This window comes from Dermacentor silvarum, unplaced genomic scaffold, assembly GCF_013339745.2.
Source record: "Dermacentor silvarum isolate Dsil-2018 unplaced genomic scaffold, BIME_Dsil_1.4 Seq505, whole genome shotgun sequence".
In the NCBI taxonomy this organism is placed as follows: domain Eukaryota; kingdom Metazoa; phylum Arthropoda; class Arachnida; order Ixodida; family Ixodidae; genus Dermacentor; species Dermacentor silvarum.
In genome coordinates this window covers 1,372-29,098 of record NW_023606343.1, presented here as the reverse complement: position 1 = coordinate 29,098, position 27,727 = coordinate 1,372, and the positions used below count along the sequence as shown (strand labels likewise).

Genomic DNA, 27,727 nt, shown 5'->3' with positions numbered 1-27,727 from the left:
TTATAAATACGAATTATACGAACCTTTAAAACTGATAGCAGGATAAGAGCATGCTGCATTGAAGACGGTTACAGTATGAGTACTGTTAAAGTAGATTGACCATATTTACCCGGAGGAGTCTACGATGTTTACCATGCCTGTCATGCCCCATGAAATCCTGGCGCTTATCCGTCGGCAGCCAAAGAAAATGATATCGCGCAAAAAAGATGGCGACAGCGGGGGCGTGGCATGGCTTGCCAAAGCAGGTCCCGTGACTTCCGGCATTTTGAAAAAGTCAGCGAAAAGATAAGTGTACTGTGGTGTATGTAATGTTAAACGAGATTTTATAAAGCAAAAAAATACTGCACGACTTGCATTACTCGTCTTGGAAAGCTGCGACAGTGTCGCCACCGCAACGTCGCCCTTCTGTTGTGTGCAAATGGCGGCGCCCTAGGACGAGCCCTACTGCTGCGCGTCGGTCGAGCGCCCCAGCCTGCAGATGGCGAAATGTGAGTAAAGCTTTACATCATTATGCTGTGCTTTCTCAACCAATATGCTTGACTGCGCAACTAGAAAGCGCTACTGTGGCCTTCTTGCTATTTTTATTTATGTCGCGTTCGTAGCATTTATTCTGTTGACGTAGGTACGCTCTAAGCAAACGTGCTCCGCTGAGCACTCCACCTGCTGCAATTGCAAGTTGGAATTGTTGGTCGCTGCGAGCGCGGGTTCTAGGAAATAAAGTTGCATTGTTTTCTACAGAAAATTGGCAATCTCAGTGGCATACAACAAATGCAATAGAGTCAATGTATGTAGCTGCTTATTTAGATAGTCGCTCACTTACCATGATAAACTTTAAGTAGGATGCTGGGCAAACTTTGCACTTCTCTGTTCGCGCTTTTTAAGTGTGCGAAGAGGACAACGCGCGGATAATGGGACACATGCATGCAACATTACGAACTATTTGAATCAACTTTAAACAAAACTTTGACGGTGACGCTTTGCGTTACCTCCTGTCTCTTTTATCCGCATTATGCTTATTGGAGGTTTGGTGGATACTTCAAAAAGAAAAGGAAGAACCGCGAAACTCTCCGCTGCACAGTTAAGAATTTTTGTTGGCTGCATAAAGATGCTCTATTCCAAACTCCAGAAGCTTGTTTGATAAGGCCCTGGATGAGCCAATAGACGAGAATTGAGTGACTCTTCGCGATATGGAGACTAAGTCACAAAACACGATGAAAACACAACACAGGGCTACCTGCCTTCTCGGGTGGTTCACCCAACCCAGAAAAACACATCGACCTATGGTAAACCTAAGTTCCGCCAGCAGGAGCCGTTGAAGTTCCATGGGAGTCGTCGATTGTGGCACATGTCTTGAATTAACTTCGAGCATATGCCATTCACAATAACACTGACTTCACTGTAGCTGATAAATTTAATTACCTCAGCTTACTTGTTACTTGGATCAGCTGCATTGGCTATTTTAGAGATCCAAGCAGTATGAAAGGATGTTAAAGACACAATTAAGATTCTATCGAGAAGATGGAAAATTTGCAAGATCAGCTGCAAAGCCTGCTTCAATGGCAGCCAGTAGCTAGAGGCAAACATCAGCCTTTGCCTGATGACGTGCAAAGCCTGTGCGCCGTCAGAAGCTTAAAAGCCATTGTTACAAGTCTCGCCACATACTGTTAGATGGGGTACTGTGTTAAAGTTCTGCAAACAAATGCAGTCCTTTAGTTTATGAAATACATTATTTGTCATGAGTGGGCAGCAAGGAACTCGTAGAAATGAATGAGTCTGCCTGAACGAAATCTGCAGTGTCCTCTGATGTTCATCAGCACATAACTTTGGGTGCAGGTATTTTTTATTTATTAGTAATTTCTTAGTAATATCTACATCGCCCAAAGGCATTGTTGTAGGCGGGTCAAAAAAAAAGCAGGTACAAACATTGGCAGTTATAGTCAACTGCACTGAAAACAATCTATATGAAAGCACTTTTGAAGAAAGAGGATAAGCACCAAAAGAAAAGAGGATTGCTTCAGGCTGTACGCCGTGGCCGAGACCAAGGTGCATGTAGCTCAGAAGAGCAGTGGTACCCACATACACTGACATTTCAAACAAAAACATCAACCACAGCGGCCATTAAAAGCGCAGTATAGGCAGAAGCACCCTCTTCTTTTTATGAGTCTGCGGAACCTAGTGCATCAAGCAAAAAAAAACTTTGCCAACTAAAGCTGGGAGATGTTTGTACCACCTCGGAGAGCAAGGGCCTCTGTCAAGGAAATGAAGAGACGTGTGTATTGCAGTCTATGTTAGAACATTGATGGTATTAGTACTGCAGCAAATAAATGTTGAAGCATGGTCGACCTCGCTCAATCGTGAAGGTGGCACAATGTCGTACAGTTTCTACGTAGCGTTAGGTGGTAAGAGGAAAGTACTAGAGAATGTGAGCCAATCCCGTGCATTCTAACACAGCGCCTCAAAGCACGAGCTCCCAAGAAACTACCATGTGGCACACTCGCCACACATCTCAAAGGGCTAGTGGGCTTAGCACGCTAGGGGTATCTGTGCGATCATGGCCTACTGATTAGAGCATTTGGGCTACTGCGCTCAAAGGCAGAGATTTGATTCCATTGTTGGTCCGGCATTTCTAATTATGGAGGCCCAAGTAGAGTAGACATTGCAACAAAGCTAGTGCATCTATGCTAACAGCAGAGTAAGCTAGATCTCCTTACGCAATGTTTGAGGATGCAGATGCAGAAAGCAAATCAATCATTCAATGCATTAGTGTGGATAAGGTGCCCGAAGATGGAGTTTGCATTCCTGAGAACAGTAGAGACTGCAGCAGCGTTGGAGCAACAGCTGTGCTAGCATCCAACAAGGGTGTGTCAGCATAAAACAGAGGCACTCCGTGTAAAATATGACAAGGCAGCTGTCTGCCCACACCGTTCCCTATGTTTATGTCATGTGCCTCTGAGAAACATCCTTGAAAGATGACCCGCAAATATTGCACGCTCGGTTGGCCGCAGCACGGTCAGTGACGCAAGGTTCAGATCTGTCGAGGAGCGGATCAGAAGAAACAGGAGAGGCAGTCAGCTCTGAAGCACAGACAGCATATGTCTCATCCAGTGAGCAACCCGAATAACGAACTATATAAGTGAAATTCCAGCATGTAATTATTCAAGTAATACAGTTTTGTGATCCTTTTAAATGAACAGACACTTCTTTTCTCTGTCAACATCGAGCAAGCAACTAAGGGAAATAATTCACAAGCACAAACAAGGGTAATTTCTAAAGCAGAAAAGTCTACACGACAGTGTCTACACGACACTGCCGCCAAGCAGTGTCGTGTAGAACAGGGCCCAACTTATTGATATTTATTGCGGAGTAGTTTATTCAAGAGAAACGAGATGGCGCTTTCAGCGGTGTGCCCTATGTGATCTCAGTGACCGCGCACGAATACGAAGCCTTTTCTGCTTCTACCTTGCTTCTATGCGATCAGCTGTCGGAAATGCAACTGAGTTTTTGCTAACGCATTGAGGTCCAATCATGGTGGATTGAATCCTGTGGGTTGAAGACATGTGCACTAGTTGGCTGCAGAAATAGTGACGGGCATATTAAGGAATGTAATGAGTATGTGTGGCTAAGTTCGCAAACCGCTGCTGCAACTGTGAACTTCGAGATGTATGGCTTTCTTTGAGCATACAGAAATTTTTTCATCCGCTAGCCGCTTCCTGTCATAGTAGGTTTTGCGCACAGTATCCACACATCTACCCCAACCGGTGGGGAAACTTACACCCACTCTTTTTGCCAACGTGTCAAGAATAATTGAATAGGCACACACTTGAATATATGCGCACTATATACGCACAATAAGTGACAGTACTACACCGATAGCACACGAATGTTTCGTGATGGTCCACAAAAGTAAGCAATAATACATCTTCACTGCAAGATATTACAATGTACAAAGTAGCTACCTTTGAAGCCTTGTGCGCAGCAAGTACAAATTTATCGGATTGACCACACCCACGAGCTATTAGGCAGAAAATAATCCTATAGTGACCGCACCGAGGAACTTTACTGAGTCAGAAACATGACCAGCCGCTTCTTCGAAGTTGCCATATAAATTGCCATATAAACAACGAAGATCAAAACACACTAATCCTGATTGAATTTATGAGCGGAAAGTTTGGGATAGCTTCGAATAAATAGCCCAGCCTTTAGAGTAAGCACCATATACACTGCTCGCCCTGCTTGGACGTAGCTCAATCAGCTCCGAAAGCGCTTTTGCATCTTCTCTGAAACTGCGGCCAAAGCTTCGTGTCGTCCACCCAGTCACTATCTACGATATCTCCCGAAACAGAGGTTTGCTAAGCTGCACTGGCATCAAGTACATCCATTGTAAACATGAAGGCAGTTGAGGCAAGCAATGAACGCGTCACCACGTGATCAAAGATGGCAGCACCCACGGAATCGCCGTGAAAGGGGGTCAGTAGAGTAGGGGGTCTTCAACCAATTGCTCCCACCAAAAAGCAGTATGTTCTGCTATCTTTTAATTGATCCTCCTTTGCCGAAAGCTGCTCTGCTTTTAAGATGGCTTCTCAAGTGAAATTGTCAGAAACAAGATAAGGTATTTCTCGCCGTGAAAGGGGTCAGTAGAGTAGGGGGCCTTCAACCAATTGCTCCCACCAAAAAAGCAGTATGTTCTGCTATCTTTTAATTGATCCTCCTTTACCGAAAGCTGCTCTGCTTTTAAGATGGCTTCTCAAGTGAAATTGTCAGAAACAAGATAAGGTATTTCTCACCTAAATTAAATTTCTGCTAATGAAAATATCAGGTATTGGACACATAGTGACAAAATAAACAAAAGGGGAAAAAAACTTGGTTAAGTGATGGGATTTTTACAGTTCTTACATTAAAAAAAGAATTGGCTGCCCTTATCCTGCATTATATGGCACCCAGAAAGTATCAATTAAAAAAATGTGCTATATTTTTGAAATGGCTGACAACTCTCATGCTCAATACGATGAGCATAACTTTGTGCCAGATTGATGAAAGTTTTGGAAAATTCAATTAAAATAGGTTAAATGGTTCGAAAGTTGACCTTTCAGCCTTGCATCCCCCCTTCAATACAAAGATTTTTTTAGCTGCACCTAATTTTTAAAAATCACCTGTGGAATATAGTACAATTCTAACCCTTAAACTACATTACTCGATGAGGCAAACGTTGCTGCTACAAATAATGTAAATGCTCAAATAATTTTGTAAAGATCACTAATTGCTTACTTTAGTTCACGGCATACGTTGAAATTTACAAATTGTAGCCTGGTGAGTTTGCAAGGTGTGTCCACTTGGAACAAACTCTGAGGATGATGCCATTTTCGGGGCATTCATTTTCAAAGTGTTTGACAAAATACATGGCTGTTCCAATTACTAGTTTGACAGCGTAAAACGCAGACCGATACCATCCTCAGAATTTGTTCCCAAGTCGATATGCCTTGCATACTTGCTAGTTGCAATATGTAAATTACAGTATGTGCTGTAAATAATTAGTAAAGAACTAGTTAGCAAAATTGTGATAATTAGTCGATTGCACATTTGATTGTTCGGGGGATTATTGTCTGCCTCATCAACTAACTTAGTTCAAGTGTTAAAATTGTGCTATCTGCCACAGGCAGTTTTTAAAGATTTGGTGCAGCTAAGAAAGGGGGGGGGGGAAATGCCTGATATGTTAGCTGTCGTCAGCTTTAGTGGCTCTTAGCTGCCGGCACATTCGCACGAACTGAATCACTTAATTTGTGCCCGCGTTTAGACTTCCTAGCATTGCCAGCTTTGGCTGGCCGACCAGGAGGAATTCGGGTGGATTTTCTGGTGACTCCGGGTCGGCGCCTTGCCAAGGCTGTTGGCTGGACCCGGATTTTTTTTCCATGGCGTCTCTCTGCTCGAGCAGCAGCATTTAGCCTCAGGAGCATGCTGTATGCTCCACTGCTGCTGGAAACTTTTCCTATTCCATCGGTAAAGCTCCTCAGCAACACTGTGTAGGCGGCGTTCCCTTCTGCAAGCTTGTGCATTTTCCTGAGCGCCTTTTCCAATGCACTGTACATTTCTTCGGGGTCCTGCAAAATAATTTGTAAAAGTGTTTGTTTAGCATCTATACATTAAAAAATGTTACATCCTACTGCACCATTTGTTCACACAGGCTAACAGTAGAAGAGATCAAACATCAAGCGTTCAGAATCAGACATGCAGCTACACATAGTCAACTATTGTAAGTTCCATCTGTGAAGGCTGTAATCTTTAGTTACATAACATGTCTACAGGCTATTTGCATTATGGGTAAACCTTGTTCTGTCTTTGCGCAGACGAACGTGTTATTCATATTGATGTGGCGTCACATTGTGCAATGTCCCTGTACATGTTTTGGTTGCTTGTTGGAGTTGTGTGCTTTCAATACTGAACATTACTGCCAGCCATATGCTGTCTGTATCAGTGGCAAAGGTTGTGAGAAATAGTCACCCTGAAATAAGCTTGGATGACATACTACACAAGTTGTGGCTTTGAAGTGCCCATGTGCTTTCATGTATGTGTGCAGCAATATGTAAAGAACAGTTTTGTGTTCACAGCTGGCATTGCACACAATCGGACACAATCTTATCAGCTGCCGTTATACAATCTGGACTACTATTACTGTTCTAAGCATGGGGCACTACTGAATCTGGGATATAAAGCATTGCACACAGTCATTCACACCTCGAAATGACATGAGAGAGAGAGTCGGAATACCTCTGGTTGTGCACTGAAGTCAGGAGCAGTGCTTGGCCCTGGCTCTGGACAGTAGTCAGGAGCAGTGCTTGGCCCTGGCTCTGGACAGTAGTCGGGAACAGTGCTTGGCCCTGGCTCTGGACAGTAGTCGGGAACAGTGCTTGGCCCTGGCTGTGGACTGAAGTCGGGAGCGGTGCTTGGCCCTGCCTGTGGACTGAAGCTGGAAGCGGTGCTTGGGCCTGGCTCTTGTTGTGATGGTACACCCGAGTCGCTTTCCGCTATGTTGACACCTTGCTGTGCTGGCCTCATTGGCAAATAGAATTGGAGTGGGGGGCATCGCTCACCTAGTGCAAGTTGCCCGAGCTGCTTGCAATCTGCTGGTGTGAGCATAGGGCTGTTAGGGAAGCACCCTCCGAATTCCCTCTGCACTGCAGCCTGGTGCTTACAGAAGGCACCTCGGCTGCCTACCCAACAGCTGCATATACCCACATCAGCTTGTACTTCGTGTGTCACCGTGCTTGAGGAGCTGGGCACATAGTACGTTTCACCAGATTTTCTGATGCTCCCTGCGGGCAGCTTTGGCAGGTCTTGCAGCAGGTGCTCAAATGTCAGGCGATGCGACGCTTCTCGATGGTGCGCATGCCGCAGAAGCCTGGTCTCAAAATACTTTTCCCAAGTTGAGACTACTATTTCGACCAAGGCAACAGCATTGAATGCTTTTGTCCGGCAAAGGACAACATCTTTTAGGATTCTTATCGATGCTTCCGAATAATTATTTGTGTTGTGCCCCCTTGTCGCTAGATTTGTTCGGTACATCTGTACCCACTCCTTTTCACAGCAAAGAAATGCCTCTACTCGGCGGATGTAGCCTTCATGCCCAACAGTGCGCAGGTGCTCCTTTGCTGCCTGAAGCTGGCTCAGGTCCTTTGCATACAGTATCTGTAAATTAGAAGGCAAGTAGGATCTCATAATTTTTCATGTTCAGGACATTCACGATTACACCCCACCCTCAATGGGGATTAGGAGGAGAAGTAAGAAGGTGCACCTAGCAAGCGAAAGTCTTTGGTTAAACAAAAAAGGTGAGGAAGGAGAAAAGGGGGAAGGGATGGTGGTTTAGCATATAGAAAAATTACACCATCTTCCCGTAGGGGAACCCTGAGTAGTATGCGAAGCAGCCATGGGGTCGACTCAAGGTAGTTTTATCAGCTGTATAAACTTGGACATGCAGCAGCACCAGCAACGCGCAGAACTGTTGTCGACACCGTCGGCGTTTTGCCCGCGTTCGCACCGAACGCGTGCGGCGTTGGTGACTGTTGCCGGTGCCTCTGGGGCGCCTACCATCGCGCCTCTAACCTAAGCTGCTTCGCATTATCGCGCGCGGAGCCGCAGGTGTTGCCATTCGTTGCGCAATCCGGAGAGGAGAGGAGGATGCACAGTAGGGGTGTGGACACCGCACGGCAGATGGAGGGAGCTAGGGAGTGACATAGCCCCGACCATAAGCTGCTTCGCATCTAAAATGACAGGTATGGGTCCTGCTGTTATCTATAAGCAGGGCTGACAAAACTTAAAACAGGTTCAAACACACAAGCAGGGGCTGACAATGCACTAGGCTTACCTTCCTGCAAAGCAGAAAATAAAGGATAGAAGATTAAAATAAAACTGGTAGACGAAACCAAGTTTCCTGAAGGTGTGTTCAGTTGGGAGTAGAATTACTAATGTAAATCTTTTCAGGGGCGAGGGAAAGCGAAATGTGATTGACCAAATATGAAATGAAATAAACTTATACTTGGTAAAATAGCAGAATAGTAAAACATGCCCGTGCGGTACCAAATTTAAGAAATCTAACATCGTAATAAATTAAAATAGAAAGGGGGATATGATCAGCTCTGGTCTAACAAGGTGTCAGACCTAAAGGCATGATTGTTTCAAAGGTAGCTCATGAGTCCATTTGTTACACTAACGGAAAAAATAACCAGCAGCCCTTCATTTTTTTGCAGTCTGTGGATGGGCTTAGGAGCATTGAATCATTGAACACATAACCAAAACCTGATTTTTTTAGTAATATATAAGTACCTTTTCTTCTTCTTGTAGCAACAAGCAATACTGTTCACAAACAGTAGGTCCCCTTTTCCCTCTTGTATTTCATTTCTTACTCGACCTTTGGAGTGGAGGCACAGCTGATTATAGTCATTAGCATAAGCAGATGGACATGTTTTAGCAAGTTCCCATGGTGAGTGTTCTTGTTCCAGATTTATTTTAGCTTATTTTCCTCTCTTTTTGAGCTCAGCAATAAGAGTTGCATTAGGCAATTTTTTTATATATGAACATATAATCAAGTTTACTGAAACGCAAGAAAGCCTGGGACAGCTACCATTGCAAATGCATATATGCTCCAAAGATGTTTTTTTTTTTTTTTTTTGTAACGAAAACGTATGCAGTCTCACTGTCAGCACAGGATAGCTGTCAAAGTCTCGAGGCTCGTACACCTGAATACCTAAGGACAGCCACTGCTGTAAGTTTATTGTTAGTGGACTGTAAGTATGCGACAGTAGAAGTAATTTCTGCTGCTTAGATCAGTGTCATGATGTATGCCAGGCAAATTTCTTTCTACTCAGATGTCATCAAAAAAAATTTTTTGAAGTACGCATTTCCATTGCACTTTGCTTCATTTCAACACCTCTTAGTATGTACGACAGTCATCTCGTCATGCAATTTTTAAATGGCCATTTCTTTACCTTTTGGAAGGCAGCCATCAGCTGACGTCGGTCTTCCTTGGGGACTTTGTTAGCAGTTGCAGTTAGCCAGCGCCATTCTGCTTGCAGCACATGAAACTGGCATAGGAGCTGCTCTGCTGTGGGCCATGTCTTTTTAAGAGCATCCTTTTCAGGACGGGAGTTGTCCGTCATCAGTACTAAAGGAGCCTGGAATATGGATTGCATAGATTGCAAATATATTCCAACATTTTGATGTAGATATCTAAGTAAGCTTTATGCTGCCTGTTTACTGCTCATTTTCCTCCATAACCCTATATCATTAAAATGAAATACTGAATGAATGGTATAAAGGATGATGTCTAATGGATGTGTTATGTCTGTGCTTGTACACAATTTATAACATTTTGAAAATTTGCTTTTTCAATGCATTTATAACACCACAAATTGGCTGCCCAGGCTCTAAAGTTTGTTAAATACATCACCATTACAAAAAGAGTCTCCGCCACACATTGCATGACTTAGCCACCTAAATGGCAATAAGACAATAACCAATTGCAGTAATAGTAGTCAAAAGTATGAGTGACACCTGCAAGTCTGTTTCCCTCAACTGCTATGAATTCATTTCTCCATGCCAAATGCTATAACACAGCTGGCACCAAATTTAGTAGGCATGTGCCAGTAAAACTATGGTCAAAACATTATTGTATCAGCTATTTCTACTGCTAACTGCTGATTTAGGTAATTTCTGTTTACAATGAATCAAATTATTGAAAAAAAACACACACACACACACAAAACAAATAAAACCGTAGCAATCTTATTGAAGCTATATTCACAGTAGCAACTGCTGTCAACACTAAGGTGAAAGTTGGCAGTGTTGTGAACACTTGCATCATGCTTTGTCCTTCGTTTCTTATGTCACTCGATTGAAAGTTAAACCGAAAAGCTTGCTCTAATGCCCAGAGTGTTTTATCTGGCCTAACCTTTGCAGAACTTGACAAACTTAAGCCATTATTCAAATGAAGAAAGCAAAGTGAAAAGAGTGGGAGAGCATAATTTTGTAACCAGGTGCCCTTGGCACCAGTTTAATACAATGGAGTGGAGATGCATCTTTGTTGGACTGCAGTGCATTGTTTGGTTTATGGGAAGCACTGTTACACTATGGAATTGAGGGGCAGCTTCAATGTGGGTCCTCATTCTTTCCGCTGTCCATGTTTTATTTGCGCTTTACTTGCCTTAACATGTCGCCATACTGACCAGCTCACATGCAGACTCTAGTTCAATGGGGCAGCTTCAAGTCAAGGCTCGTTTGAGAATGTGGCATTTGTATGCACTCCTAGTGCATGCACTTATCCTCATTTACTTAACAAATCGCACATCATAAGTCGCTGATTAACATTGTGGTTGATGCTCATGTGATATCAGATTTAAGTGCCTGTACATATTACTACACAACAGTAATGTATACATTGGTGATCCTCACCATTATTGTTTCTAAAAAAAATAGCTCCTCTATGAGGCTTCAGTAGAAACAAAACATTCGGCCATCACAACATTGCTTTCTTATAGTCTTCCCAAGGTAATTGTGTTAATTTGCAGTTTATTTGTTATTCATCTGGCAGTCCCTAAAATTCTCAACTCTAGGGTAGCACCAGAGCTAAAAAAAAAGTTTCTTTCAAATTCTGCAAGGTCCACGACTCGGCCACACATCGGCGCAGGAAATACTTGAGCATTAACAACTGTTATTGGGCTAACATTTGTATCTGTCGTAATCGTTGAAAGTCAACCCGTTGCTTACTTCACTAAAATAAATTCTGGTGTTATGTGTGCCAAAAGCACTATCTGATTAAGAGGCACTTTGTAGGGGACCCTGGATTAATTTTGACCACGTGGGGTTCTTTAACACTCGCCTAAATCTAAGTATATGAGCTTGCGGCTGCCACGGCCGGGATCGAACTCACAGCCTTGCATTCCGCACGGCAATGCCACAGCCACTAAGCTACCTAGACAGCCCTGCTTGTTTCCCAGTAGTATTGTTCTTTGCATTTTTTTTACTAGAGCTGCCGTATTTACATATTCTGGATACTAGGAAAAAAATGTTCTACAGAGCCTATTATGTCATTGCTAACCCTTTAATAATGGCACATATAAATACCCAAAATATTTCCAGCCACATTTTTTGGAATATGTGGCCTGTGGACAACACTCATCAATAAAGGGTTTTAATCTATGCAGCAAAAAAGGGCCATGTATGAGTCTATCTTTTAGTTGTTTCTAGTGGTTGCCCTGCTAGCCTAAAACACTACTTGCTCACTCAGTAGTCCCTTTACAGTGCAAATAATAGTCTTCTGTATGAGACAGCACTGTTGCTCAGAAGGAACACTGAGATTATGATTTTTTGCCATGGCTAACAGTGGCCTATAATATATCTCCTTCAGGACGTCTCAATAAATTCTATGTATAGCTAGTGAAAACAGAGAATGCGGGAGATGGAAATTCAAGACAATGAGCAACATGAGAACAAGGTGAGAGCAGGAGCCAACGTTTCAACAACTGCTACTCTTACTTTTTATTTAAATAAAGTGTATCATCATCATCTTCGACAAGTGGACTTGGTCTTCTTCAAGGCGACATCATATGCTCTCCTCGGCACAGTATATATATAGGTAGGGTTCTTCTAAAGGGGAGAGAAGGTAAGGCGGGTGGGTGAGGTAACGAGCGAGAGTGTGTTAGTGGTGAGAGTGTAGAATTGAAAAGAAAGATAATGAACTACTGTTAGTCGGTAGAGTCCTCCACTGACTATCAGTAGTTCATTATCTTTCTTTTCAATTCTATACCCTCACCGCTAACACACTCTCGCTTGTTACCTCACCGACCCGCCTTACCTTCTCTCCCCTTTAGAAGAACTCTACCTATATATACATACATAGAGCATATGTTGCCTTGAAGAAGACAAGTGCACTTGTCGAAACGTTGGCTCCTGCTCTCACCTTGTTCTTGTGTTGCTCATGTATAGCTAGTGTCACTTAATATGGATAGCTACAAGATTCAATTTTTCATTAACAGGAACCTGTACCTGTCTGTTGCCGAAGCATGATGGGCAACTATCCTTGAGCAGTTCAAAGGCAAGGCTGTAGCCCTCCGTGGTTTGAGAGCTGTGCAACAACACAGCAATAGGCACGGCACCTGCTTTTGTAGCAGTAAGCATGATTGTGGCTGTGCTCTTTGTCACATCACATGAGGAGGTTGAATCCACAAAAATTATCTCCTGTGCGGCGTCCAGAGACTGAGCTCGCTGCATGATAGGGGTAACCACAAGCACCGCCCAGCAGTCTGGTGTGCCAGCTGTGTAGATGCATGTTCCTGCATAATTGGAGCATTTTGTATGGTCATGAAGTACATTCCATAATGTCAAGCAAGGGAAACGGTGAATAAAAAAAGTTTCTATGACATACGTAAATTTGATACATTGTTACAAGAAGAGCTTTTCAATTGCTATTATTGCACTGGTACTGAAGTTTTACTAACAGCTGCAATGATGGGAAAGCTGCTACAATTGCTCCAAGGTGTGGCCTCCAAAATTACCTGGCACCGTGCCGCGCAGCCTCCGAGGCCACAACCGAGAGCACTTGTCGCCGACACCAGGAGGCAGTTGCCACCAGCCCTATGCACAGGTTGCCTCTGCATCTGCCGCCATTCAAAAACCAAGCTAATCCAATACAATCCAGTGCACAAGCTGTGCCAGGCAGGGTTGCCAAGTTTGGCAACTTGGCTACTTTCTGGTTACATTTGGCGGTGGTAATTCATATAGGTAGAGTCCAAAGCGCATTTCCTTCAATGGCTCCCTCGATGCGACAGCCTCAAAAGCCAGGTATCCAAGTCCATGATTTTGTGGTTTGCAAGCATCGGATGCAAATCCAGAAGCTAAAACATATCACAGCCACTAACCATATGGCTAGTGGGCCTCTTCGACTTGTCGTCCCGGGCTGCCCAGAACTGCTCGAGACGCTTCATTCGCAACGCGCATTGGCTGAAATCACTTCCTCAGGCAGTTTGGAACTATCAGTGATGGATAATTTAACCTCTCCTTGATGAAGTAACAGTGCTCAGCTTGGACCAGTTAACTGCGGGTTCTGATATGCCACTTGACAGATACTGGCATCAAGTTTTAATGATGGATGCTCAAGGTGGGCCGGAATATCCACTTCTGTCAAAGCTAGTCAAGGCACTTCTATCTCTTCCACATAATAACACTGATGTCGAGCGTGGGTTCAGTGAAAATTCAAGAGTCCTGCATGACAAGTCAAATCTTTCTTTGTCGAGCATAAATAGCATGCGTCACATCATGTCATATGCAAAGAGGTTTGACAGCAATGCATGCCTGTTTTCATTTAATGCACATGTCATCATGGCTGTCAAGGGGTCATGAAAACGATATGCGGAGCACCTTGCTGTTGAACATATAGCACCATAGCGCCTTTGTACAGATGCAGAGCAAAAATCAAGTTAAGAAGGAAGTGGCTGTGGCAGACCGAATGTTCAGAAATGCCGAATTGTTGATTCAATAGGGCATGAAGCTGAAGAACTTCTCAGACATTGAGTGGCCAGGCAAACATGAGTGAAACTATTTCTTACTTGGATGCTACAGATAAGGGGAAGAAAGCAAAGTGATGTTTAATGCAGCTGACATTCATGTTTTGTATTTTTGTTCCTATCACGTTTTATGCTTTGGTTTGACTTTGATAAAATCTTGCATTAATTATGCTGTCAGTGAACTCATGCTCACACTGTATTTAGCACTTCATTTTAGCCTCCAACAGATCCTAATGTTCACCACTGCAAATCATAGTGTTATAATCGGGGACCCAAATGCTTTTGGGGTGCAAGAAAATAGTGGCCCCACAACTGTGCACATGCAGATCTGAAGGCAGCTTTCTATTTTCTTTTTAGCTCCAAGAAAGAAAGAAAGACAGGCATGGCTGTTTGTATTGTTCTCAAGAGGAATGCAAAATTGCATGAAATCTAACATAGACAGAATGAGCTGGTATTAAGTCGTTTTTTGCCATGGTGCATTGTTGGTGCAGGATGAACTTGATACATTGAGGTCACATTATTTCACTATCCAGTAGTTGGTCAGAGGTGTAAAATAACTGTGTTGTGTCTAAGGACCCATTTTAGTGCCGAGTCAGACAAGCTATCAATAAGTAAAAAAAAATACGGGAGTATTTATACACAAAGGCATGCGTTACTTTTTGTGCATCTCAATGTTTATAAAGCAGTTAGAAAAGATGCATCACAATCGCATAGGTAAAGCTCAAGGCACTCACTAGAAAATTCATACACGCACACTGACACACAGAAAGAAAAAAAATTGTCGTCTTGTCTCTCTCACACACTCGGAAAAGTATGCATTCCTTGCTGACATTCTGTGACTGCACTCATGTAACACCTTGTAAACAAATACTATGCTGCTTCAATTCTACATGCCAAGTAATGCAATCTCACTTTCTACCTATGACTAAGTAAGTCTGGCTTTGAGAAGAAACCTTAATTTGTGGCAGTGCTTTGTCCGCATCGCTGTTGTTTTAAGAGGGGATGGCCGAGTTAACTGCCAGAAAAACGTTTTAGGTGTTCGCAGCAAAAAATTAAAAGTACCCTGAGGAACGAGACGGCACAAAGCCAAGAGTGGAATACCACTGTAAACCATTTAAAAAAAGGTACACTGATATTTAAGAAGACAATTCGTACTTGCATGTCACAATAGTTATGTTGGTTGGTTCATTTTTTTTTAGAATAACCGAACTGTGCATGCAAAATGTATTCAGTTTGACACATTTGTAACGTTTTGCACCAAATCTTTATAGTGTGCAGGCTGTTGTAGTGTATTGCTAGCATAACCTTTTAAAAATTAAAGTTGGCCTCCCTGAACAATGAATTCATTGTCCTTTTTTTAATGTTTGCCTGTTTTTACATATACCAGCCAATTTATGTAGTCATCCTTGTAATGTCTCATGAGAAAAGTAAGCTGAAATACGGAACTCTAAAATGTGGTACAATATTGCAGAAGCTCTTAGAGGTACCGCAACAGAAAAATTATTAGAAGTTGAGGTCAAGGGCATATACATTCAACATGATTTGTGGACTAGGGTGTGATCAGATAAGGACAAACTTGGGGGGCGTCCCAACGATTTTTTTGTTCGCAGTAAAACTTTTATATGAGGTGGGCAAATAACTCTGTATAAAGGAATCAATCTTTGTTTTGCGAGACATAGCGTGGATTTCCTCGAAAAATATTGTAATTGACTAAAGTTGAAAAAGATCATTTTTGCAACATGCAGATTTTACAAGTTTAAAGACCTGTCACTCCAAAACTAAATCACTGTACACCATGAAACATTTTTTTAAATTTTACATTATTAGAACTACTAGCCCAAGGAAACTTAGACCTATATCACCCACAGTATTTTTTGAAAAATTGCCAAACTTTGCTTTTTGAGCAAGCGCTTCACTGACCTCGAGATCGGTGGCTTTTGGGGACCATTTTATCTAATGAATGAAGCAGAAAGATTTTCGGACAAATCTTCAAATAGTTTTTTGCAAATTAATGCAAAAAATGTGCAGTTAAATCATGTGTTTATTTCGTAATAAAATTTAAAAAATGATGAAATTTGAAAACTAGTGCGAATTGGCCAATGTTTAAAAAAAGTTTTGTCAATATTGTGTGAGGTGCACCGATTGAGGAAGAAAAGCTGTTTTGCTTAGCATAATGCATTTTTTTACCCTATGTCACTGAAAATGCTTTCTCTATTTAGTTCCCAACCAGTAACCATTACTTTTTTTTTGTTCAGGTTTTGTTTTTGATTCAGATGCTCAAAATTACTAGTTTGGTAATGTTCTCACTTCAGGTTCAGTTCGACAGCTGGTATGAAAACTTACCTTGTGCTGCATAGTCTGCCAACTTTTCTTGGAGTTTCGGTAGAGGATTCGCTAGATGACCATACTTTGCTACCCTCCATTCTTTGTGCCAGTGATAAACAGTCCTTTGTGTTGGATTCACCATGCTGTTGGCAAGCAAAATGTGGCTGTTGTCTTTCAGTGCCAGTGCCTCCTCGTGGTGCCGAATGGCAGTTGCAGGCGTGAAACCAGCCTCGAAATACGCTTCGAATGTGGCCTTTGTTTCTGGGCTGGCACGCAGTAGCTTTAGCGAATCAGCACACTCTGTGCTGTGATTATGTGTTGTGGCCAATTTGATCACAGCTGGGAGGGGAGTGCTTCTGCGCAAATACTCATCATTTTTTTGGGTGTCGGGGTTCACTTTTTTAATTTTTATGTCTATTTTTGCTGGGCAGTCAGTGGTGTGCTGTACGGTCGTTTTGTTTCGGTGGTGGTGTTGACACCGCCACATCTTGCGGAAGACCATTCTGTAACAAAGTAATGTGAAAACAGATACAGAATTAAAATTTTTCACTTATATTCGGATGGCTTCTATACATAACAGTTCTGTCGCACAGCAAAATCGTGGTAGCCATAGAACAGTACTAATGGTCATGCTTCATTATGTTATAGGCGAACATAGAACAGCACAGGAATCGGACAAACAGCAGGCACACATGAAGCCCTTGCTGTCGTTGAAACTTTTACACGCTAGGCATTATATAGAGGTGCCAGAACAGGAGAAAATGGTAGAAAAATGAAAATTATAAAGCAACCTTTGCAGGGTTCGTACAGAATGTCCGACGCAAAATTCAAGGACAATTTAATGATTACCAGGTTGCTGAAAGCTATAATTTAAGGAGATTAAAACAAATTTGTCATTAATAAAACTAATATATACTGACATCTCCTTCTTGGTTATAATTCTTTATAGCTAAGCACTCACTCAATCTGCACACGTTTCAAATCCTTTAGGTGGCTTTTCAGTCTACTTTTCCATTGTATAACAATGTCAGTCGCTTTGTGACACATCAGACACTTTGCTTAATGTGAGTTAGTAGTGTCCGGCTTCACCAAAGTATGCTTGTGTTAAAGCCAAATTGCTGAAACCTACTTTCCTTCGGGCATTTGTACAGCTCAGGCCTCAATAATGGAACCATGATGGCTGCAACGTAAACCAACTAGAGGAACAACAAAAATACTGGTACAACTTTGTCACTTCATCTGCCTTCATCTAGCACCATGATGGCGATGGTGATTTAAACAAGCCTGTTGCCAGTTACTGCAGATGTGCTAGATTACAATTACTTAGCAAAACTCTGCATTTGTACAGCTCAGGCCTCAATAATGGAACCATGATGGCTGCAACGTAAACCAACTAGAGGAACAACAAAAATACTGGTACAACTTTGTCACTTCATCTGCCTTCATCTAGCACCATGATGGCGATGGTGATTTAAACAAGCCTGTTGCCAGTTACTGCAGATGTGCTAGATTACAATTGCTTAGCAAAACTCTCACGTCAGATTATGGACGATTGTTTTTTCCCCAATGGAAACGGCATAGCACAGTGTGGTGTTTATTTTACATGTTCCGAAGTCGCTTCCAACCCCAATTTTCAAGGAAATCAAGCAGTGCACTTATTTTAAAGTCCTGAAGGCGCTTGAAATGCAAGGGTTTTCAAGGAGCTGTACGAACCCTGCGTTTGGGTGCCACTGATACAAATGAGTCATGAGGGAGGTAGTGGCCGAATACTGCACCAGGGAGGCCAATTCCTGTTCTGGTGAGGGAGTGACTTTGATGAAGCTTAGTGGGCCTGCCTAGTTTGGTTGTATCTGAACTAGTCGGACAGGCCCCCAATGGAAACTGAACCTTGCAACGTTCACACGCGCACCCTCTCGAGTGAGGCTAGCTTAGCAGGACTATTTCAGGAATTATCAGACATTGCCTGGGATATTATTGGCCTTAGTGAGGTTAGAAGAACTGGTGAGGCTTACACAGTGCTGACTAAAGGCCACGTCCTCTGCTACAAAGCTCTTCCAGATAAGAGAAAATCTGGGGTAGGATTTCTAGTCCATAACAACATAGCGGGCAACATTGATGAATTCTACAGCATTAATGAGAGGGTAGCAGTCGTCGTAATAAAGCTGAATAAGAGGTACAAAATGAAGGTAGTACAAGCATACGCCCCAATCTCCAGTCACGATGATGAAGAAATAGAGCAGTTTTATGAAGATGTTGAATTAGCAATGAGAAAGGTGCAAACTCAGTATACTATAGTCATGGGCGACTTCAATGCAAAAGTGGGGGAAAAGCAGGTTGGTGAGCAAGCAATTGGCAACTACGGCATCGATTCTAGGAATGCCAGAGGAGAGATGTTGGTAGAATTCACGGAAAGGAATAGGCTCCGAATAATGAATACCTTCTTCAGGAAGCACAGCAACAGGAAGTGGACCTGGAAAAGCCCTAATGGAGAAACAAGTAATGAAATAGATTTCATACTCTCTGCCGACCCAAGCATAGTGCAGAATGTAGAAGTGTTAGGTAAGGTAAAGTGCAGTGACCATAGGTTAGTGAGGTCTAGCATTTCTCTCAATTTAAATAGAGAAAGAGTGAAATTAGTGAAGAGGAAACAGGCCAACCTAGATGCAGTAAGGGTAAAAGCAGACCAATTCAGGCTGGCACTCGCAAACAAATACACATCCATGTCATCAATAAGGTAATCAAGAAATCTGCAGAGTACAATCAACCTCTCTATATGGCTTTCATAGATTATGAAAAGGCCTTTGATTCAGTAGAGATACCAGCAGTCATAGAGGCATTGCGTAATCAAGGGGTACAGGAGGCATACGTGAATATCTTACGTGAATATTCCACAGCTACCTTGGTTCTCCACAAGAAAAGTAGAAAGATACCTATCAAGAATGGGGTGAGGCAAGGAGACACAATCTCTCCAATGCTATTCCCTGCATGCTTAGAAGTATTCAAGCTCTTACACTGGGAAGGCTTAGGAGTGAGGATCAACGGCGAATATCTCAGCAACCTCCGGTTTGCAGATGACATTGTCCTATTCAGCAACAATGGAGACGAATTATGACAAATGATTGAGGACCTTAATCGAGAAAGTGTAAGAATTGGGTTGAAGATGAATATGCAGAAGACAAAGATAATGTTCAATAGCCTGGCAAGGGAACAAGAATTCAGGATCGCCAGTCAGCCTCTAGAGTCTGTAAAGGAGTACGTTTATCTAGGTTAATTACTCACAGGGGACTCTGACCATGAGAAGGTAATTTACAGAAGAATAAAATTGGGTTAGAGTGCATACGGCAGGCATTGCCAAATCCTGACTGGGAGCTAACCACTGTCGTTGAAAAGTAAAGTGTACAATCATTGCATTCTACCGGTGCTAACATATGGGGCAGAAACTTGGAGGTTAACAAAGAAGCTCGAGAACAAGTTAAGGATCACACAAAGAGCGATGGAACGAAAAATCTTAGGAGTAATTTTAAGAGACAGGAAGAGAGCGGTGTGGATCAGAGAACAAACGGGGATAGCCAATATTCTAGTTGACATTAAGCGGAAGAAATGGAGCTGAGCAGGCCATGTAATGCGTAGGATGGATAACCGGTGGACCATTAGGGTTACAGAATGGATACCAAGAGAAGGGAAGCGCAGTCGAGGACGGCAGAAAACCAGGTGGGATGATGAAGTTAGGAAATTTGCAGGCGCAAGTTGGAATACGCTAGCGCTAGACAGAGGTAATTGGAGATCGCAGGGAGAGGCCTTCGTCCTGCAGTGGACTTAAATATAGGCTGATGATGATGATACAAATGAACCTACTCTACAATGGCGTGGAAATTTTCATGGGGTAATACTCGTATATGCTACATATATGATGCAAAGCGGCTGGAATGGCATCTGTTGTTGGGTGCGTCTTAGGAGCACGCCAGACGTTGTTTGCGCCCGTCTCCGCTTTGCTGAAAGTCGTAACAAGTGCTAGGAACAGGTTCTTCTGGGCGGCCTCATGCATACTAAATATGTAGCGAGAAAGCACGTCATGCCCAGAAGAAACACGGAAACTATGTGTTTTAGCGCTACATTTTCACCACGCTTCCTCACCTACTGGCCTAGCAATGAGCCTATCATGCATACTTCTCAATCAATCTATAGGGGATATTCAATCTATCAACTTGAGGCAACGCATCATCTGCCATCTTGTTTAGGGCACGGCAAAACGAAATTGCTTGTTCGACAACATAGCTACACGCGTAGCTGTTGCTTTCATCCAAGTTCTGTGATGTCCCACTGCTGTTCGCTACTACAAACGAAACAAGTGGTTTGTGGTAATGCCGGTAACAAGCTAAGCTTGCTTTCTTCAACAAGAGACTAAAAAATCTGCAAATAAAATACGCGTGTGAAGCATCGGCCAACATAGACAATGCTTCCCATCTTGTTCCCCCTTGTTTGTTTACTGTGACGCGTTTCCACCACCCCTTAATTTGTTTTTGTTTTTTTCACCACGTTTCCTTTACATTAGCGCCTAAGGGCAAGTCTTGTTCCTGTACGAATAATTGTTTCACAACGCAAATGCCTGTTTAGCCTATGAGTGCAACTATTTTTGTTAGATTTTTATGTGAAGGCACTGCTATTTTCTATTCAGTGCACTTCGATTCTTTAACGTTTTAAGGAATTTAGCTGATAAAATAATATTGCGAAAGGAATGAAAAACACTGCATGGGTTGTTGCAGGACACATTTTGCTCTAAATATTTTCCAGACAAAGAAACAATCGAGAAAGCTTCTGAGAAAACAGCGCGATAATCGCGAAATCGTAATTTTAAATCGCACGGAAAACCAAAAAAAGCGCGTTGACACATTAGCATAAACATGCAGATACAGCATTTATTATGCTATTTATTGACTTAGAAGTCTAGACAGCTCAGAAAAGTCCATCAAAGCAAGTTTCCCTATACGAGAGAAAGTGGAAGAGCTGGTACGATTGAGTTGCACATCGCCCTACACATTTTCGAAGCAGTTCATCAACGGCATAGAGAAGGCCCGTACGCTCTGTCCTCAAACTTCACCACGCAGCGCGCTGTGTAATGGCATGTGCGTTTGTTTTCCGTATTTCCATTTGTAATTTAATTACCGTGTGTTTCTTGCGTTTTCGGCTCCGCGCTATTAGTGCACCGAACTGTGCATTTGCAGGGCTGCTCAAGTTACCGCTTGCTCATGATGTGCTTGAAACCGGGGTGCCTGTAAATAGCTAAGTCCACAATCCACACACGAACGCCTGCAGCACAAAGGCAGTGCAGGACACGAGTCGGCGAGAACATGCGCAACGTCCTATCCTGCGAAAATTCGATACTTGCAACGGAGAACGGCAGAAAACAGCCCACGGAACAAGTTAATTACGACCGTCAACTCGCAGATCACGTTTGCCCTTCGTTTTCACGGGACGTGCATGTGCGATCTGACTCGCAAAATTTGCCAACGCGAACGGAGCAACCACATTGAGTGCATGAAATCCGCTTCGACGAACAGCACTAGTACCGCGGACCTTCGACTTGCCGCAATGCCTTTTCACATGAGACGCGTTTTCTTGCGAACGCAACGAAAGTGTGGGAATATAATGCAGTGCAACATTGTTTTAGAGGCTTCAGTCGAAAATTAGAGAGCGTATAAGCAATTGTTTATGGGGTACTTAGCTCAGATTCGAAGCGCAGTCGCTGCGGAAAGATGCTCAGCGAATGTTTCGGTTTCAAAGTAGTACGCTTCCTTGAGATGCCGTCCGGACGGATATCCGATGGTGCAAGAACCAGCGGACAGGGCTCGATTGATAGTTAGGGGCACAGTAAAATAGACTATTCATTAAACGCGACTGTTGCATTTTAGTTCTGAAAAGCCACACAGCGACGACCGCCGATCCGCGATGCATGCATGCGCTTCGCAACTACGCCCCAGAAAAGACGGCGGACGCGGCCAGTATTACCAGATCACTATGCATTTAGAAAATTCACTATATTTTCACAAGCGTAGCTTACCTTGTGCATTTTGTGGCCACGTAGTCCACAATCCACGATGTGTTGGTTTCGGCGCTGTAATTGCGTATCCACTGTTCCGCTTCTGTTGCATTATTCAAGTTGCAGCGAAGCACCTTAATTTCCGGCGTGGACAATTCACTGATTTCAACACACTCGGGAACGTCGGCGTCGCACATTGTGCAGTGGCAAGAAATAGCGAGCGCAGGTTGCTAAGGTACAACTGACATAGACGGCCGCAGGTCAAATAGGCGAGATCGCATCCGTATTTCGTGCCGGCGCTTTTGCGGCTAGGCTAGAGGAGGAGACGCACAGGAAACAAAACTAATCATGACTAATGGGCAGGCATGAACCGACCGTGGCACGTACACACACTCGGTCACTATCCGTTTCCGCATCCCTTCAAGGTCGGCTGTGTGCAGAAGAGTTCGTTGAACGGCAGGTACGACTGTGTCGGCAGGGCGATAGCACATAGCGTTGTCGCGGTCATTCCCACGCCAAGGCGTTGCGTTATCAGTCACCTGCGCCGCTCGTTTTCGGGTTTCCGGACACCCCTCTCGGCCCGACACCCCGTATCGAGGAAGACCCAACATTCACAAAAAGAAAAAAAAAAGGGGGGGGGGGGGGTCCTAAAAGTGTACGTCGCCACAGTATTCAATTCCAACTCGCCCAAGAAGCAGCACTCGTAACATTATTGCACTTCATTCAAAGTTCTCGTTCTCTGATGCAATGTCAGAAATTTCAGCCAGCAGTGTCCTAGTTATTGGCCTCTGAATTGTAGCTGGGTTCCACTTCAGTGTTGCACTTGGGTGGACATGCAATTAGGGCAATTTTCCTGAAGCCTGTAGTTATGGTATACAGCATAGGCGCCGAATACGGGGGGGGGGGGGGGGCTCTGGGGCTCGAGCCCCCTCCGGAATTTCCCCGGGGGGGCTGAGCCCCCCCCCCCCCCTGCCCCTAAAATGTAATTACCGGAGTTCTGTTACCCACATAACTTGAGGATTCTCTTGCGGTGCCTCCACATTTTCACTTTTGTTGTGGCTAAAAGCTTACGGCACCATTGTTTGCGCGGACGTGCACGGCTTTTAATTTATACTTTCGCTTTATTTCGGCAAATTCTGACAATAGGAGGGCAAGCACATTAGAAGCACCATCGGCGGATACCTCATCCGTGTTTCCTCACTTTAACATTTTTTTTTTAATTTCCCCTGAGAACACCACGCACAGACACAATATATTTAAATATATATAAAGGACAAAGTTTATTATATTTTTTAAAGAGAAGGAGGTATCCAACTAAATGGATAGGCTATACCTAGAAAATGAATATGTTGATGTATGTTCACCTCACTTCAAATTACTTTGCATGCTTTTTTGACCCTGAAAAAAAACCTGCAGACTTCAGTGACCCCTTCGGTAGAGTCTTCTATCAACGGCGTGTGAAAAGCACGTGAGGGATATGTGTCTCAATATTGATTCTCTTTCCAGTAGGCAATGCTAACGACTGCCGACAAAATAAAAGAAAAAAAAGCTCTTCTAATTATTTACAACTTTTACGCGTTAGGGATGGAAACATCGCTTCTTGCATGCAGAGGCCATAAATACGGGGTGTTTCAGCAAACACTTTCAAAAAAATTTTAGAGGTTGCCTGTGGCAGATAGCGCAATTCTAGTTCATGAGCTGGTCTACTCGAAGAGGTGGACATTACTTGCACAAAAAATTGAAATGCATAATCAACTAATTAAAAAAATCACCAATTAGGTTTTTAACATAGTAACTTATGGCCCGTGTTGCAATTTACAAATTCTAGCCGTGGAATTCGCAAGGCGGATGCTCTAGGAACTAATTCTCAGGATGGCACCAGTTTCGAGATAATTCCCGAACATTGTGGAGAAATGCATTGGCGTTCCAGTTAGTTTTGCGCTTACCCGCCGTGGTTGTTTAGTGGCTATGGTGTTGGACTGCTAAGCATGAGGTGGCGGGATCAAATCACGGCCACGGCGGCTGCATTTCGATGGGGCGAAATGCTAGAACACCCGTATACTTGGATTTAGGTGCACCTTAAAGAACCCCAGGTGGTCTAAATTATTCCAGAGTCCTCCACTACGGCGTGCCTCATAATCAGATCGTGGTTTTGGCACGTAAAATCCCATAATTTGTTCTTTTCATACTTTTGTGCTTTGATGCATAAAACGACGTTTTGTTGAGAAAGTGACTGGCACGCTAATGTATTTCTCCGCAAAGTTGGAGAATTAATATCTCGACACTGGTGTTTGCCTGAGAATTAGTTCAAAGTGGATCCGCACTCCACGGCTAGAATTTGTAAATTGCAACATGGGCCACAAGGTAATTAGCTAAACACCTAATTGGTTAATTTTGTTAATTAGTCGATTATTCATTTCATTTTTTTGTACAAGTAATGCCCGCCTCTTCGAGTAGACGAGCTCATGCACTAGAATTGTACTATCTGCCACAGGCCACCTTTAAAAATTTTGGAAACTGTTCGCTGAAACACCTTAATTGTATATAGAATTCACTCAGTAACCGAAATGATGCCAAGCTGGATTCACTCAAAATGAGAATAAATAGAAGTCGTGCGCAGCAGCGCTTATACTCAAAGTACTAAAGCAGCTCAAAGTACTAAAAAAATAAAAAAAGAGTGCAGTTCGGCCAGGAAGGCGAAGTAGTATTAGTGATAGCGAAGTAGAAGACAATTACACGAAGGAAGATTCTTAGAGTGTAAATCCGTGTAAGGATCGCACCCGTGTAAGCTCCGCACCCATAACTTGACAGCCAATATTTAAAAAAAAATACATCCAACTGAGAAGCAATCGCGTCCCGTGCGTTCATTCTGATCGGGCTCAACAGCGAATTGTCGCGCGCAGCGTACTTTCGCGCGTCGCTACTGGATGTCGAGAGGAGGCAATCGCGGAGGTTTACGGCAGATTTCATACGCGTAGTTGGAAAAACGAGGTCACATGGCCCGGTCCCATGAAAGACTCGTCAAAATCGCGACAGAAAAGTGTGGCCCTTACATGAGTTATAGTGGCCATATAAATTGTAATAAACATTCACCTAAAGTTAAAATAGTAAGCATAGTGGACATAGTGGACATATAAGCATGGACCATGTAAACCTGTAAATACCTCACTGGATGACCTCGAACACTCGCTTTTACAAAGCAAGCATTGTGAAGAACGCCGGCAGCGGAGGCAAACGGTTCATACAGCCGCGCGCGATTCACTGCAACTCTGAAAATTAGATTCATCATCATTATCTGTCTATTTTTATGTCCACTACTGACGGCCTCTGTGAGTGATCTGCGATGACCTCTGTCTCTTAGCTCTGCAACACCAGGGGCGCAGAAAAACAGCCCAGCAAGGAAGACAGCAGGCATGAAGTTAGCAGCCATCCCTGGTTGCCCTTTATCATTGCATCCACCAACGATTACCAACAATTAGATATGGCACGCGGGCCCCATAAGCGTCAGCCGCGCACAGTCATTCACAGCTACGGCAGGGCTAGAGGAGAAGACGCGTGCTCTCCGTCCCATTCGCGTTTGATTACGTGACCTACAATTAACTCGAATATTGAGCGCGTGGGAAATAATGCCCATCAAGCCGCCAACCTTTTCGGCTCCCTGTTACGTGCTTTTGCCCGCACCCACAGGGTATGGGCCGCTCATGTATATGGCTTTTGGATTTAATGCGGAACATCACGGCGACGATAACCGCGACAATTTGCCTGAAGTGTCGATTTAATTGCTTTCGCCATAAAGCTAGAACCAGAAATTCGGAAAGCTGGTCGGGCCCCAGCCCCCCCCCCGGAAAAATGACAACTTTCCGCCTATGGTATACAGGGGCACTCTGGCTCAGGCTTGGTGGACCCATTTGGCTACTTTGTCAAATGAAGCGGGCCTCATGCGCCAAGAGAAGCTGTAGCTGTGCTCAGTGTCTGTCATTCGTAACTCCCAGTGGTGCTGTGGTTGGCAGCAGTATCAAGTGGCTGCAGCATTTTTGTCCTTCCACAGGGAATAACCATAGTAGCACGAGTAAAGGTTGTTGCCTTATTTGTTTTCAGAGTTGCAGCTGTGATGCGTCCTTATACTACCTCTTAATAGAAGGCACTTTCTAAGACGGACAGAGAGAGAGAGAGAATAAGCTTTATTGGAACCAACTTTCTGCAATGGGAGCGGGCACAGACGACCAGCTGGCGCTGGCCTTCCAGGATGGAGCTGAGCAGCACAGCCTCTTATTGGGATGTGCGAGGCATAGGAGGTATTGTGGGGTTCCGTTGGCATTCCCATACAGTGTGGTACAGATTGGCATAATTCGCACAGAATGGGCATTCTTTGCTGTATTGTTCAGGGTATGAGTGGTGAAGTAGGCTTAGGTGTCTCTGAGCACCAGGTGCCAAATGTTAAATATATGGTCATTAGTGGCAGTTTCATTCTGTCCACATAAGAGACATCGATGGTAGTGTAGTGGGGTCTTGTAAAGGGACTTCGTCCATGTTTATAACATGACCAGGGCAGGCATTAGGATCGCCAATTCATTCTTGAAGTGAAGTTCTCAAGCTTCTACTCACTTGACTGGCAGCATCTGGCACATGGTTGTGCAAGCTTGAATTGCTAAGTCGTGCATCATGAATGTTTAAGACATGAACCATGATGGTCTGCTGACTAAACCCACAGCATCCATATATTTCACCAATGTCCCTTTCAACACAGCTGCACTGTTGAGTCCCCTGCCTTCAGCCCATTGTGCTGGTCAATTATCATTGACCGATAGTCAATGATAAGCTTCCTTTCTGGCCATTCTGCCTTTTTACCTTGGTCCACGATCTTTGTGCTCTTGGTGGAACTGATATTTTCTCAAGTTATCTGTGAGTCGCAAATCATTCTTTCCTCGACGGTGGAGTGCCATCCTGGTGCACGGTTATCATTCTTGACTACGTGGGCAATAGCAGACAATTTAAACTTGGCGGTATAACCTTTACCGAACCTTTCTTGTCATTTGTTGTGTTCAGCAGCTGATAACAGTAACAGCGGTAGTGTGCCAGTGGCTGAGCCAGTGAAGGGTGAAGAATATGAAAAATGAAATGTGTTTTAAAAAAATATAGCTCCTGTACAAACCTTTCTTTTTTAAAAGCAGTTTCCTCAACTCTTGCTAAATAAATTTTGATTTGAACACCTCTACTTCGGGTGTGTCGGTAGGCCTACACTACCACCAATGCCAGGATTGGTTTAAAATAAGAACAGCACGAGAAATGGCGACAAATGATGAAAGACACTCAGCAC

General features: G+C 43.5%; 2 protein-coding genes and 1 long non-coding RNA gene across 3 annotated transcripts in view; 1 reads left to right on the top strand and 2 right to left on the bottom strand.

The window, feature by feature from the left end:
• LOC119435180 (uncharacterized) overlaps positions 1-23,025 on the bottom strand; it is a 45,861-nt gene extending 22,836 nt beyond the window's left edge. Inside the window, exons 1-2 of the mRNA XM_049659733.1 lie at positions 22,432-23,025; positions 16,392-16,876 (exon numbers count right to left, since the gene is read on the bottom strand). Of these exons, the coding sequence (XP_049515690.1) occupies positions 16,392-16,876; positions 22,432-22,607 (661 nt within the window). The 5' untranslated portion in view covers positions 22,608-23,025. The remainder of the gene's footprint in view (positions 1-16,391; positions 16,877-22,431) is intronic.
• Positions 120-27,522, top strand: LOC125941869 (uncharacterized). Its single transcript, XR_007464654.1, has 2 exons — positions 120-488; positions 26,509-27,522. It is a non-coding gene; the product is annotated as an uncharacterized LOC125941869 (long non-coding RNA).
• On the bottom strand, positions 5,359-10,226 carry LOC119435181 (uncharacterized). The gene is made up of 3 exons (XM_037702107.2): positions 9,477-10,226; positions 6,763-7,680; positions 5,359-6,095 (listed from the first exon to the last, which is right to left on the bottom strand). The coding sequence occupies exons 1-3, from the start codon at positions 9,678-9,680 to the stop codon at positions 5,727-5,729; spliced, it is 1,491 nt and encodes a 496-aa protein (XP_037558035.2). The 5' UTR covers positions 9,681-10,226; the 3' UTR covers positions 5,359-5,726.
• Positions 27,523-27,727: the final 205 nt, after the last annotated feature.

Coding starts and splice junctions, on each gene's coding strand:
- LOC119435181 (XM_037702107.2), bottom strand. CDS start 9,680: ATGCAATCCATATTCCAGGCTCCTTTAGTACTGATGACGGACAACTCC. Junction 7,681..9,476: donor TGATGGCTGCCTTCCAAAAG/GTAAAGAAATGG, acceptor TCTAATTTACAG/ATACTGTATGCAAAGGACCT. Junction 6,096..6,762: donor ACTTCAGTGCACAACCAGAG/GTATTCCGACTC, acceptor ATTATTTTGCAG/GACCCCGAAGAAATGTACAG.